At 36.0% G+C, this 14,576-nt stretch overlaps 1 protein-coding gene across 1 annotated transcript in view; it reads left to right on the plus strand.

Moving 5' to 3' along the window:
• The window catches only part of LOC123691570 (eukaryotic translation initiation factor 4 gamma 2), a 28,861-nt gene that overhangs the window by 12,256 nt on the left and 2,029 nt on the right, over window positions 1-14,576 (plus strand). Inside the window, exons 5-6 of the mRNA XM_045636006.1 lie at window positions 4,889-5,341; window positions 7,728-8,297. Of these exons, the coding sequence (XP_045491962.1) occupies window positions 4,889-5,341; window positions 7,728-8,297 (1,023 nt within the window). The remainder of the gene's footprint in view (window positions 1-4,888; window positions 5,342-7,727; window positions 8,298-14,576) is intronic.

A 14,576-nucleotide genomic window follows, 5' to 3' on the forward strand; every position in this document is an offset into this window, starting at 1 on the left:
ATATTACTAATTGCGTTATTAGAATAATTAATTACTATACCCACGATCAATTATTACAATTTACAATATAGTCTCAAATGCATACTAGAGAAACATTGCAATTTGAATCAATTAAAATGCATAGCATACAAAAATAAATTCACAACACAAGAAATTCCGCGCGCAAATCATAGCGCGTGTCAATGAAATCAAGAATGTAATTTTATATCAAGCCGACGACGACGCCGAACTAAAGTACCTACAGTACCATTTACCTTCAGTGTACAATACAGTTTACAGACCTACGACGGACGAACAATAATGAGTAATAAATTGTTTACAAAAAAAAACATAGTTTCTAAGGTCATTAGTTTTATTTTATTTTATTGTTATTTTCTTTGAACGATTGGAAATGAAATTACTCAATTTTTACACAGAACTTTGATTTATTAGAATTATGCTCATTATGTATAAGATAACGAACGCGAATGCACGACATCTAGCGCGTCAATGTCTAAACATCGCCTTTCGTTTAGACATTGACGCGCTAGATCTGTAATAAGTATATAGTCTATGCGCTAGATGTCGTGCTTTATGTCGTGTTTCGCTTGGCAAAAGTCACGCACACTACTGTAGAAGTGTCAAATTTTTCCGGTATTTTACTGTTGTTTTTCTAAGTAAATATTGTAAATTATTGATTAAAAAGGTCGAACGCGCACACATTTCATTATAGAGAAGTGATAAAATGATTAGTTTTAAAGAAATAGTGTCTGTGTTAAGTGTTTAGAGGTAATCAAAAATGTATGGAGGGACGGTCGGAACATCCACCTTAAATAAACGCACAGTAAATAAAAGCAACAAACGACGCATAAAACAACCTTGAACTTGATGGACATAATATCAAGGTGGAGCGTCGACAAAATATGTGATACATAGGGGACACAGTATACAACTATACAATCCAATGTTGTTGTATGTAAAAAATAAAAATATAATATGAAGCAGTATTCTCCCTGTTGGCACATGAGTAAATAAATAGAATGGAGGCAAAGCTTCTTAATATTCTGAAGAAATTCTTATCTTATTTGCTTACCTGTTGTAATCCTTTTGATGATTGAATGTGCAATAGACAGTCATTATTTATAAAATAAAATACAGTCGACTCTCGTTAATTCGAAACTCGAGGGGACTCTCAAAATATTACGAATTATGAAGAGTTTGAAATATCAAATGGTTCGAAATTTGTGAGAGAGAAAAAATAAAACTTCGAATTGAGTATTTGAATTATTTTTTTTTTTGTGATAAATGGAAAGATTATATATTAGTTTTATAACAAAACTGTTTTTATTTTATTTTTTTTTGCAATAATTCAAAAGTTATTTCAAAACAAAAATTAGTCTTTGAATCCAGTACCGAAAACGCGCCGACAACTCCCGAAGCGTCACCAGAGCGCGTGTGACGTCATAATGTTAGTTTTCACTCATTGCAGTTGATAGAAAAATAAATATAGTTTGAAAAACTAAAAAACACGCTTTCAAGATAGATACTTATTACTTACAACTAAAAAGTAGAAAATAATTCTTAATCTAGGCATCAAGCAATAACCAATACATAGTATTTTTGTGGAAAAAGCGTGGGGCGCTTTTCATGAGCTGATCGTATTATAGATAGGTATCTTCATTCTACATGGCCACCCCACGCTTTTTTCACAAATATTGGGTTGAAATCGTGTGTAAAATAGTCACACATTGTGTGGCCATCCTTATTAGGATAATAAGATACTTATAAATTCATGAAATTATTGTATTGTTACGGGTTTTTATAAGTATTCAAAATTTAAATTAAATCCGTCGGTTTATAGTGGGTCTAAATCGAATCGAAAGGAGAATTGGTTACATACAAACATATGTTTTAAGCTGATAGCGATCCTTATCAGGATAAAAGGATAAATTCACGATAAATTTATGATATTATTGTATTGTCGTCGGACCTTGATAATCAGTGTTCAAAATTTGAACAAAATCCGTCGGTTTTAAGTGGGTTAATAATAATTCAGTGTTTTGATCTATTTAATTTTGTTGTCATTATAAAATTAATAATTATATATTAATTATATTAATTGTTAATTATATTATTTAAATTTATATTGAAAATGGCGAACCTCAAAAGTTATCGTTTTGTACCATTTTGTACGAATACTACAAAGGCAACTCCTGACAAAAATCGGTGATTATAAATATATCAACATCAAGAATATTATTTTAGGAGCTAATCATAAGAGTCAAAACAATTCAAAATATTCAATTGAATAGCCGAAAAATTGGGCATTTTCATAAAAAAAATTAAAACTCGAATATCTCGAAAACGGTTAAGTTTAGGAGGGGGGGTTTCATAGTAAAATCATTCAGAAATGATGTGTACTACACGCCATTAACGGATCTAGGTCGACTTTTCCTGTAACCCTGTATGATGTCAGTGAACTTAGCAGAGCATTTTTAGCAGATCAAAAAAATAATGTTAGTTCTTATTGCGTGCAGTTGAGTTCTAGAGTTCCTGATACTTTTTAGAAATAGTTCTGGCGTTTTTACCTGAAAAAACGACATTTGAAAAAATGATCTGCCAACTTCCCGTAGCAGAGCATTTTTAGCAGATCAAAAAAATAATGTGAGTTCTTATCGCGTGCAGTTGAGTTCTATAGTTCCTGATACTTTTTGGAAATAGTTCTGGCGTTTTTACCTGAAAAAACGACATTTGAAAAAATGCTCTTCCAACTTCCCATAGCAGAGCATTTTTAAGCAGATCAAAAAAATAATGTGAGTTCTTATCGCGTGCAGTTGAGTTCTAGAGTTCCTGATACTTTTTAGAAATAGTTCTGGCGTTTTTACCTGAAAAAACGACATTTGAAAAAATGATCTGCCAACTTCCCATAGCAGAGCATTTTTAAGCAGATCAAAAAAATAATGCGAGTTCTTATCGCGTGCAGTTGAGTTCTAGAGTTCCTGATACTTTTTAGAAATAGTTCTGGCGTTTTTACCTGAAAAAATGATCTGCCAACTTCCCGCAGCAGATCATTTAGTTGGCAGATCATTTTTAGCAGATCAAAAAAATAATGTGAGTTCTTATCGCGTGCAGTTGAGTTCTATAGTTCCTGATACTTTTTAGAAATAGTTCTAGCGATTTTACCTGAAAAAACGACATTTGAAAAAATGATCTGCCAACTTCCCGTAGCAGAGCATTTTTAAGCAGATCAAAAAAATAAAGTGAGTTCTTATCGCGTGCAGTTGATTTCTATAGTTCCTGATTCTTTTTAGAAATAGTTCTGGCGTTTTTACCTGAAAAAACGACATTTGAAAAAATGATCTGCCAACTTCCCGTAGCAGAGCATTTTTAAGCAGATCAAAAAAATAAAGTGAGTTCTTATCGCGTGCAGTTGAGTTCTAGAGTTCCTGATACTTTTGAGAAATAGTTCTGAAAAAACGACATTTGAAAAAATGATCTGCCAACTTCCCGCAGCAGATCATTTAATTGGCAGATAATTTTTAGTAGATCAAAAAAATAATGGGAGTTCTGCACGCGATAAGAACTCACATTATTTTTTGATCTGCTTAAAATCATCTGCTAATGTCGTTTTTTAAGGTAAAAACGCCAGAACTATTTCTAAAAAGTATCAGGAACTATAGAACTCAACTGCACGCGATAAGAACTCACATTATTTTTTTGATCCGCTGAAAATTATCTAGTACGGGAAGTTGGCAGAGCATTTTTTCAAATGTCGTTTTTTCAGGTAAAAACGCCAGAACTATTTCTCAAAAGTATCAGGAACTCTAGAACTCAACTGCACGCGATAAGAACTCACTTTATTTTTTTGATCTGCTTAAAAATGCTCTGCTACGGGAAGTTGGCAGATCATTTTTTCAAATGTCGTTTTTTCAGGTAAAAACGCCAGAACTATTTCTAAAAAGTATCAGGAACTCTAGAACTCAACTGCACGCGATAAGAACTCACTTTATTTTTTTGATCTGCTTAAAAATGCTCTGCTACGGGAAGTTGGCAGTTCATTTTTTCAAACGTCGTTTTTTCAGGTTAAAACGCCAGAACTATTTCCAAAAAGTATCAGGAACTATAGAACTCAACTGCACGCGATAAGAACTCACATTATTTTTTTGATCTGCTAAAAATGCTCTGCTACGGGAAGTTGGCAGATCATTTTTTCAAATGTCGTTTTTTTCAGGTAAAAACGCCAGAACTATTTCTAAAAAGTATCAGGAACTCTAGAACTCAACTGCACGCGATAAGAACTCACATTATTTTTTTGATCTGCTTAAAAATGCTCTGCTACGGGAAGTTGGCAGATCATTTTTTCAAATGTCGTTTTTTCTGGTAAAAACGCCAGAACTATTTCCAAAAAGTATTATCAGGAACTATAGAACTCAACTGCACGCGATAAGAACTCACATTATTTTTTTGATCTGCTAAAAATGCTCTGCTAAGTTCACGGACATGGATATATGAAGCTATGTCTCTTTACTGATCATTTTAATCCAAGATCCCAGAACCGTAAGACGCAACCTTTTTTCTAAAGCATATAACTTTCGGTTTACATTCGTCTCTTGTGTACTTTTCTATACCTGAATGTTTGTGGAGCTTGCCCGGTGTCACCTGTCCAGGTACCCGTCGAAAAAGGTAACTAAAAATCATAGTTACTTAACTTACATATTTGTCACTGATTTATATACATGTTTTGTAGAATATTACTCTGATTTCATAGAAAAACAAAATCAGACCCTTTCCCTGGGCTAAAACTGTTATGAGACGCTTTAAAAATGAACATAAATGGATTTTGATATTTTTATTAACTCTAAATTGTCAACCTTCGAACGAATAATAAAAGGAAACGAACACCGCTCAGGGCCCGAACAAGGAGGAAGCGTGCCGGCTGGCCGTCGAGGCGGTCGGCGAGCTGGCGGCGCGCGGCGGCGAGGCGGGCGAGGGGGAGGACGGCGAGGCGCTGCGGCGGCTGCGCGAGCTCAACCTGCCCGACAAGCTGCTGCGGCGCGTGATCGCCGCCGTGCTGGAGCACGCGCTGGCGGGCGAGGGCCGCGCGGCGGCCGCGTGCGCCGTGGTGCGCGGCGTGAAGCGCGCGCCCGTGGGCGACGCGCTGCGGGCGCTGCTGGGCGCCGCGCCCGCGCCGCGCCTGGCGCCGCTGCTGGCGCACGCGGTGGCGGCGCGCCTGCTGCCGCTGGCCGACGTGGGCGCCTGGTGCGAGGGCGGCCACCACCACCCGCTGCTGCTCGAGGTGCTGCAGGCGCTGCGCGACGTGGTCGGCCCCGAGCGCCTGCACCAGCTCTACAACGAGAGCAAGGTGAGGGGATTCGTCGATCGCCCGTTTGTATTTCGCCCATCGAAAGGCTGTGCGAGGCACTTATACTCTCGAAATTCAATTTCGCGGACACCATGTACGGTACAAGATTGCTTGAAAAAACTAAGACTGCAATACAGCGCGTCCAGAACGCCTGCGCTCGTTTCTGTTGGGACATACCTTCGAGAGATCACGTTACGCCGTATCTGATCAAGGCAAAAACGCTCAACATGGAACGACGCAGACGCCTTCACTTCGCTGTCATGCTTTTTGAAGTGGTAACATCCCAGATGCCTAAATACCTTTACTGTAAGCTGAGGTGGATGAGAGACAGAAAAGGTTCGCACTTCACAAGAGGGTCCACGTACATGCTAGTTATGCCAAAGTTCCATACAACTGCTTTTAGAGGTAGTTTTGTATACAACGCAACGAAGTGCTGGAACAATCTTCCGCCGCCGATACGTGAGTCAGTGTCAAAAAATGCTTTCAGATATAAATATAAAGCACACTTGATAAACGAATTCGTCAAACAAGCCTAGTTGCGTTGTATATAGGGCTAATATACATTTATTTATTTATTTATTATGTTATTTTATATGTATTTTCAAATATATATATATATATCTCTTTATTTTTATTTATTATTATTATAATTTTTTTGTTTTATATGTTCATATGTATAATTCTGTAGAGGATTTTGTTTCTATTTAGTATCTATTTATTATTTTTCCTATATAGGTATTATTAGTAATAGTCACGGTTAGGGGACACTTTGGGCTTCTGCCCTGTTGTCTTGTGGGGGGCACTGAAAACCAGCGTTATGCCGACCATGTCGGCATGACATATGCTGAGGGCCTCACCATTTAGGTCGCCACACAAATTTATTATTATTTTCTCTGTTTTGCGTTCTGTTCTTTCTTTTTTTTTTATTTTGGTACTTATGTTTTATGTGTCAATGTGGTGTACCTAATAAATGATTTCATTTCATTTCATTTCATTTCAAAAAAATTTTGATAACGTCAATAATTAAGAATTTCTCACGATCCGACGTGTGTCCGAAGGCTGAATGCGTGTGTATTTTTCGTTTGACTGCGATGCGAATACGACTGCGGTGCAGCCGTTTCGGAGAAGTTTGATAACACCGCGACAATTAATGACAATTACATATTTAGGGTTCCGTACCCAAAGGGTAAAACGGGCCCCTATTATTAAGCCTTGGCTGTGTGTCTGTCTCCAGGCTGTAATCTCATAAATCGTTAGTTATTTCTTTTTTGGCGCGCTAACTGGATGTTCCAACATTTAGAAATAGTATATTCATAATAAAATACATATCTTAATCTTAATATATATATATAAATCTCGTGTCACAATGTTTGTCCTCAATGGACTCCTAAACCACTTAACCGATTATAATAAAATTCGCACACAATGTGCAGTTCGATCCAACTTGAGAGATAGGATAGTTTTTATGAAAAAAAACGTAAACAACCACGGGCGAAGCCGAGGCGAACCGCTAGTATAATAATAAAGATATACATATATAATAATAAAATACATATATATAATAATAAATAAAATACATTCATTTGGACGGCCTTCTAGGAGCGAACACAACATGCAAAAAATTATAAACCTACACTTGTAACAATAACTAAAACTAATAATTAAAAATAACATATTACATATTTGTTAGAAAAAAAATTTTGATTGTACTGACCGATGCATTAAACAAGCCAAGCTCATGGCAGACAGTATTATAGATAGAACACAATATACAGTTGATTGGAGAATTTTGACCGTATTTAGTGCGACATAGAATTAAGTTAAAGGTCTTATGATTATGAATACGGGTACCAATTCTTTTTTTGGGATAGCTAGAAAGCTGAAATTTTCACAAATGATGTATTTCCGTTGCCGCTATAACAACAAATACTAAAAATTATGGCAACGGCAATAATACCTTTTTTTTAAATATAACCAGAAATATCTAAAAAATATTTAAACACACCCATACCTTAATTATGAGATATGAGTACCCCATGTACATTAAATATGAAAGATTTTAGTGTTTTTTTTTTCTTCTTATTTTTCGATATCATTACTTTACAAATTTAAAGGAAAGTTCATTTAGAAACTATAAGTAGAGCTACTCATTGTATTGCACAAAGAGGACGTCACTTAGAAAATCTGCTTTGAATACAATGTGTATGTGTATTTTGCACAACACTTAGCCATCAATGAAAAAAGTAATTACTTTCAGAACAAATGTTCTTCGATGGGTAAAAAATAGAGAACTTCAGGTGCACCGACTGTCAAAACGGGCTTTTATTTTGTGATGAGTACCTATAATATCCATGATTTTTTGACTCCGTCGTGGACGTGTGCGCAGATCGACCTGTGCGCGTACGTGTCGGAGCGCGGCGGCGCGGAGGGCGCGGCGGGCGGCGGGGGCGGGGCGGGCGCGGACGGCGCCGCGGCGCTGGAGGCGCGCGGGCTGGACGCGCTGGTGCCGCAGCTGCGCGTGCAGGCGCAGCTGGCGCGGCAGCTGGCGCTCGAGCCCACGCCCACCGCGCTGTACCGCTGGATCAAGACGCACGTGGAGGCGGGCGTGCGCCAGACGGCCTCGTTCGTGTCCACGCTCGTGGCGCTCGTGGCGGAGCAGGTGACGCGCGGCGCGGGCTCGGCGGGCGGCGACAAGGCGGCCGTGGAGCGCGAGAAGGCGCTGCTGGAGAGCTACGCGCCGCTGCTGACGGCGCTGCTGGACCGCCGGCCCGAGCTGCAGCTGGCGGCCGTGTACGCCGTGCAGGTGCACGCGCACGCGCACCGCTACCCGAAGGGCATGCTGCTGCGCTGGTTCATGTACCTGTACAACATGGAGGTCTGCGAGGAGGACGCGTTCCTGCGCTGGCGCGAGGACGTCACCGACGCGTACCCGGGCAAGGGCGAGGCGCTCTTCCAGGTACGACTTGTTGCAAACCGACTGAACTAACACTAGTCTCGCTTCTCGACGACTCCAATAGAGCCACCTCGTGTGACTATTGTATAGTGACTAATATAATATTATGTAAACGATCCTAACATACACAGTGCTGGACGTTTAAGTAGAAAAACCTAACACAATGAATTAGTCATCAAATTTATTTAACATTTGTGTAACAACATTATTAGAGATGGTTTTTCATGGTCAAGCTTTTCTAGGCGCTTGATCAGAGCTACCATGCTTATTGAAATAGACTAGCATTTAATATCTTTTTACCGAATATGTACTCTAAATGATTTGTAATTTTCCTGTAACTCCAGTTTTTGTCAAAATGTTAACTTAGGCCCGATTTTTCAACCCTTGGTTAAAACTTATAACAATATATATAACAATAAAGTATTACACGATAATATTAAAATGTCACCATTAAACTGTCTAATTCGGACAATTAGAATGCATTTTTGAAATGTTAGTTTAATACATTATCTGAAGAATAAGTTTTAACCAACGATTGAAAAATCAGCCCTTAAAATTATTTTTCTTGTTGATGGGTCACAACTCTTACTCTTACCCATTTTTACTACAAAGTTAATTAATTTTCAGAAACTGTTGATAGAACGTTCTTTAAACGTAAATACAATTATAGTCGAGCCAATTTAATAGGCAACATTTGACGTCTATCAATTTTATCTTCGTAGGGTGGTAACCTGTTTAAAACATCGATTAAATTGAATTAATCGATACGGACTTGAAACATTTGTCAATCGAACTTGAAACACATGTCAATTTTAAAATTCATTAGGAGAATCCCTGTCCCAGTAACATACTTTCGTTCGTTAATTTAATAAACGAGCAAAATAAGACAAGTATCTAAATAATTAAAAAAAACACAACGCATTTATTAATTTATGATGATTTTTTATTTTTATCCCCAAGTAATCAATGCATTCGATTCTAGATGTCAGATTTCGATTTTTAGAGTATTGGCCGATTAAGGAAAGCTGGCATCTTCACAGTACTCACACATTATGCAATATTACTATACAGTATGTTAAAAAATAAATACGATTCTAGTTTAAGAGTAGACTTGAATTGTAAAATGGGTGCGTTGTAGATAATATAAAAGCTCTCATAATTTATATGTAAAATTACAATTTAAAAGTAACTCATCGATGAACTTAATTATTTATTCTCATAATCAATTGTAAAATAGTATTGATAATCATTCAATTATCAAATAATGATTAAATTTGATGTCATATGCAAAATAACGATATAAACAATACAAATAACACATGCGCTCACTCCCAATACAATACAAGCGAAACCCTAGCACGTAAGAGATAAGGCTACATTACAATAAAAGCTGTATTGTTCAGCTATGTATGAAAATTTTAACTAACGGCGTTTACATTTTGTTTACAAAACATATTAAAATTATTACATAATATTACCTACGTAAAGTAATAAAATATTCTAATCCGCGTGCCGCGAAATAGTTATCTCGTCGAATATAGTTAGTATAGATATTCTATTTCATGAAGTCCGTTTGACTATCGATGTTGTCAGACGTGTACATGCACATTGTGTTAGTGTGCGTGATAACAGGAGCGGTCAGTCACGGTCGCGACGCGGTCCGAGTAACTTGTGTTTATAGTCCTGTACCAATATTTTTCGTGAAGTAGCGTCAGCATGGCAACTAAACGCAAAGTCTAATCTAAGTCTAAGTTTAATTTTAATGTTTAACGTAACGGTTATTAAAAGTGATTGTATTAAAAATGATTGTATTGTATGGTGTTTCTTTGCTCGATTACCCAACGCAACGCCCACAGCTCGAAAATAGATTCACATTCTACACCTTTCCCCGACATAATATATTTGTATGTTTCTTATATGTAGTACCTAAGAACCTAAATAAAACTATTTCTAAAAAATTCATCGGCGTCAATAGGTATGAGAACCCCCTTTTTGTAGTTAAACCTTCTAAGTATAAAAATACTTTTTCTGAAACAGCATCAAAATCGGTTCAGCCAAACGAGAGATAATCGCGGTCAAACATACATATAGGTCAAACATAAACATTATATTAAATAAAATTTATTTAAAGTTAAAAATACCTAAGATTTTTTTGGTTACGCTCCTTACGTTTACACACACAACAGCCCTTATCTGTACATGTCACTACTACAACCAAAGCCAAACGGACTTCGTGAAATAGAATAACTATAGTAGGTACCTAACGTCTTTGTTTAAATTACATCACCTGTATTTATAAACAATTGCAAAATAAAAACAATAATTGTCCCCTTCACTCTCATAAGCTAGTCTGCGTGCGAGAGAGACTGGCAGACTTTTCATTTTATTTTATTTTATTTTATTCATAAAAGGTACCTTACAGCTGTTGATAAGATAAATTATACTAATTACATATAAAAACGCCAATTACAAGGCACACCGATAATAGTAAAATTGTGTGACAAAAAACGGCAAACTACAAAGGTACAATAATTGTTTTCTTTTACTTTAACAAAAAATACAATTATTCTTGATGAAACACAAAACATACATGAATTAAATGTGACTTATCGTGAACAAGCAATATCAACAATATAACATTAAAGTTGAGAAAAACAGAAATGAAATTGAGCCTGTTAAGGTAGGTGACAATGTGAGAGAATGAGTGGACGTGTAACTGAGTGTGTGTGTGTGTGTGTGTGTGTGTGTGTGTGTGTGTGTGTGTGTGTGTGTGTGTGTGTGTGTGTGTGTGTGTGTGTGTGTGTGTGTGTGTGTGTGTGTGTGTGTGTGTGTGTGTGTATTACAGACTTACAGACTTATTTAAGTTATTTATAATCTGAAGAATTGCACTTTTAAATCTAGGGCGTGATAAACAAAATATATCAGCTGAGCAAAATTTATTATTATATACTTCAGGGAGTCTGAAATATGGAGAATTTTTAAGATAGTTTGTAGACGTTTACGGCACTAAGAACAAATTTTTTTGTCGAGTGCCTTGACTTGGGACCCGGAAATTTAAAGGATTCAAAATAGAGATACAGTCAAATTTATTATTTAGAATATCAAACAAGAACATTACGTCGATTAGATCTCTTCTATCCGATAACGCGTTAATATTATAATGTAGACAAGCCTGCTCATAGCTTACAGGGAAATGTTTGGATTTAAAATTTAATTTCTTAAAAAATGTTTTTTGTATCTTTTCTAGCCTATTGATATAACATTTGTAGATTGGTCGCCATATTACACATGCAAACTCAAGGATACTCCGAACATATGCAAAGTATAAGACCTTTAAACATCGTATATCGTCAAAAGGTTCAGCTGTGCGCAAAACAAAACCTAAATTAGCAAAAGCCTTTTTTGTGACGTAGTCAATGTGGTCGTTGTACGTGAGTTTCTCGTCCAGTATCACGCCTAAATCTCTTACTGTATTAGTGGATGGAATTTTTTCGTTGCAGATTGAATATTCAAAATTTACAATTTTTTTTTTATTCCTAGAGAAAGTTATTTTTTGACATTTATTTATATTAACTGATATCTTATTTATGTTATAGTAATTTGTTAATCTATTAAGGTCGTTTTGAAGTGAAAGACAATCATCTAAACTAGCTATTTTAGTAAATATCTTTTTATCGTCCGCATATAAAAGGAATTTAGAACTATGAAAGCAATAGATTTCCGCCCGCGGCTTCGCCCGCGTTTGCAAAGGAAAACCCGCATAGTTCCCGTTCCCGTGGGATTTCCGGGATAAAAACTATCCTATGTGTTAATCCAAGTTACCCTCTATATGTGTGCTAAATTTCATTGTAATCGGTTCAGTAGTTTTTACGTGAAAGAGTAACAAACATCCATACATCCATACATCCTTACAAACTTTCGCCTTTATAATATATATTAGATTTATCTATATCGTAAAGATAGATATTGTACAGCAAAGGTCCCATGTGCGAACCCTGCGGCACACCTGACGGGATATCTACAAAGTTCGACCTATAACCACCAACTACAACGGCTTGACAACGATTTCTTATATAAGAATCTATCCATCTCAGTAGGTTTCCTTTGATATTTACATTTGAAAGCTTGCCTATTAGAACATCGTAATTTACTCTGTCAAATGCCTTCTCAAAGTCTGTATAAATTACATCAACTTGTACGTTGCAACTTGTACGTTGTCATTCATATTAGTGTTAAGATAGTGGGTGAGATCCAATAAATTTGTTAAGACATTACGTGATTTTATAAAACCGTGTTGATTATATGGAATGTAATTCAGAGCATGTGTGTAAATACTTTTGTAGAGTTTTTCAAGCAATTTTGAGAATATGTTAAGCAATGAAATACCCCTATACTTTGTTATTTCTAATCTAGAATTCTTTTTATGAATCGGTACAATTAAGGCTTCTTTCCAACGTTTCGGGAAAACTCCTTCGGTGACTGAACGTTTAAATAATATTTTTAAAGGTAAAAGAAGACCGGACTGACATTTCTTTACGAATATAGCTGGTATACCATCTGAACCAGCGCCTTTTTTAACATCTAAATCCTTTAGTAGTTTTTTTATTTCTCCATCATTACAAGGTATAGTGTGTAAGCAGTCAGTTACATCAGAATCATAGGCATTAGGCGTTACGCTGGAGGAGATAGTCCTTTGAAACACGCTATGAAAATATTCGTTGAAAGCATTACATATATCACTACCGTTTGTGAGAACGCGTCCATTATAATTCATGTTGGATGGTAAATTAGAATTCTTACGTTTGCTGTTAATATACGTCCAAAATTCCTTTGGATCTTTAATGATGCTGTCTTGACAACGTGATAAATAGTTAGAATGACATTCGTCCTGTAAGTTTTTAACTCTTTTTCTCAGTAGAGAAAAGGATGCGTAGTCATTAGGGTTTTTGAAAGTTTTCCATCGACTGTGAAATTTAGATTTCTCTTTAATTGCATTAATAAGAGCCGGCGTGTACCACTTAGGGTAATGGCGTCGAGAAGATATCTTTATGCATGGGACAAAAGTATCGATTAGGGTATTTATCTTGCTGTAAAATATGTCCACGCATTCGTCCAAAGAACCTATTGATAAAAGTTCATACCAATTTATTTTATTCAATTCAGAATTTATGGCATCATAGTCTGCTTTATAAAATTTTCTCAGCTTAGGAAACACAGGTCGCAATTCTTTAAAACATATATCTTTTATACAAATAATCAATTGGCTATGAAATTTATCGATATTTACGAGTGCATCGGAACATGCCGTGCAGTCGACAGAAACATTCGAGAAGACAAGATCAAGAGTATTGCCACAGTGGTTCTGTGTGACGTTAAACTGCTGGGCCCCCAATAAATTTATAGTATCGAGCAGATCTAATGCAGATTCTAGTAAATTTGAATTACAGTATTTGTTAATTTTATACGTGTTGTTAGTCGACCATAAAATAAAAGGTAAATTAAAATCGCCCATAATAAGAAATAGGTCATTCGGATGCCGATCGTAAATATTACGTAAAGCTTGATTAAATATTTTTAAAGTATTATGTGCGTCTGAGTTAGGGGGTAGATAAAGTGCAATAACGTGCAAATTCTTTGCATCCTGTGTCCTAAATTTAAAAACATTCCCTGGTATCGTAAACCAAACACTTTCAAGGTCATCAGGAACGTTATGCAAGTTATGACTCAAAAATGTTTTCTTTATACATATCATAACACCCCCGCCTTTCTTTTTGGTTATTCTGTCGCATCTAAATACATCGTAACGCCTATCACAAAGTTCCGTATCCAATATTCCGTTACATAACCAACTTTCAGTAATAATAATTATATCGTAATTATTTTTTTTCATCATTTTTATAGAAGATTGGTAATTTTGTGCGTAATCCGCGTGCATTTTGGTAGTAAATATTTAAAGTATTGTATGTTGTCATTATTTAAAAAGAAAGAAAATGTATATGTATATTTAACTATAGGTATTATTTAAAAATACAGGATATAATTTCGTATGAAATAAAATTATCGAGAAAATATTTTATAACATAACTAATTACTCATATTATAATTGCGGTTACGCATCAAATAATATATTCTATTAATGCATGACAAACAAGTAAATTCATTATACACAAAGAACATTCGACACAAAAAAATATTGTAATTGAGGGTATGTAAAAAAATTTTGTTCGATATCGTTACTGTGCGTTCACTTTTTAAAGAAGTCAGGGGTGATAAACATATTAT

This window comes from Colias croceus, chromosome 5 (genome assembly GCF_905220415.1).
Source record: "Colias croceus chromosome 5, ilColCroc2.1".
Taxonomy (NCBI): Eukaryota; Metazoa; Arthropoda; class Insecta; order Lepidoptera; family Pieridae; genus Colias; species Colias croceus.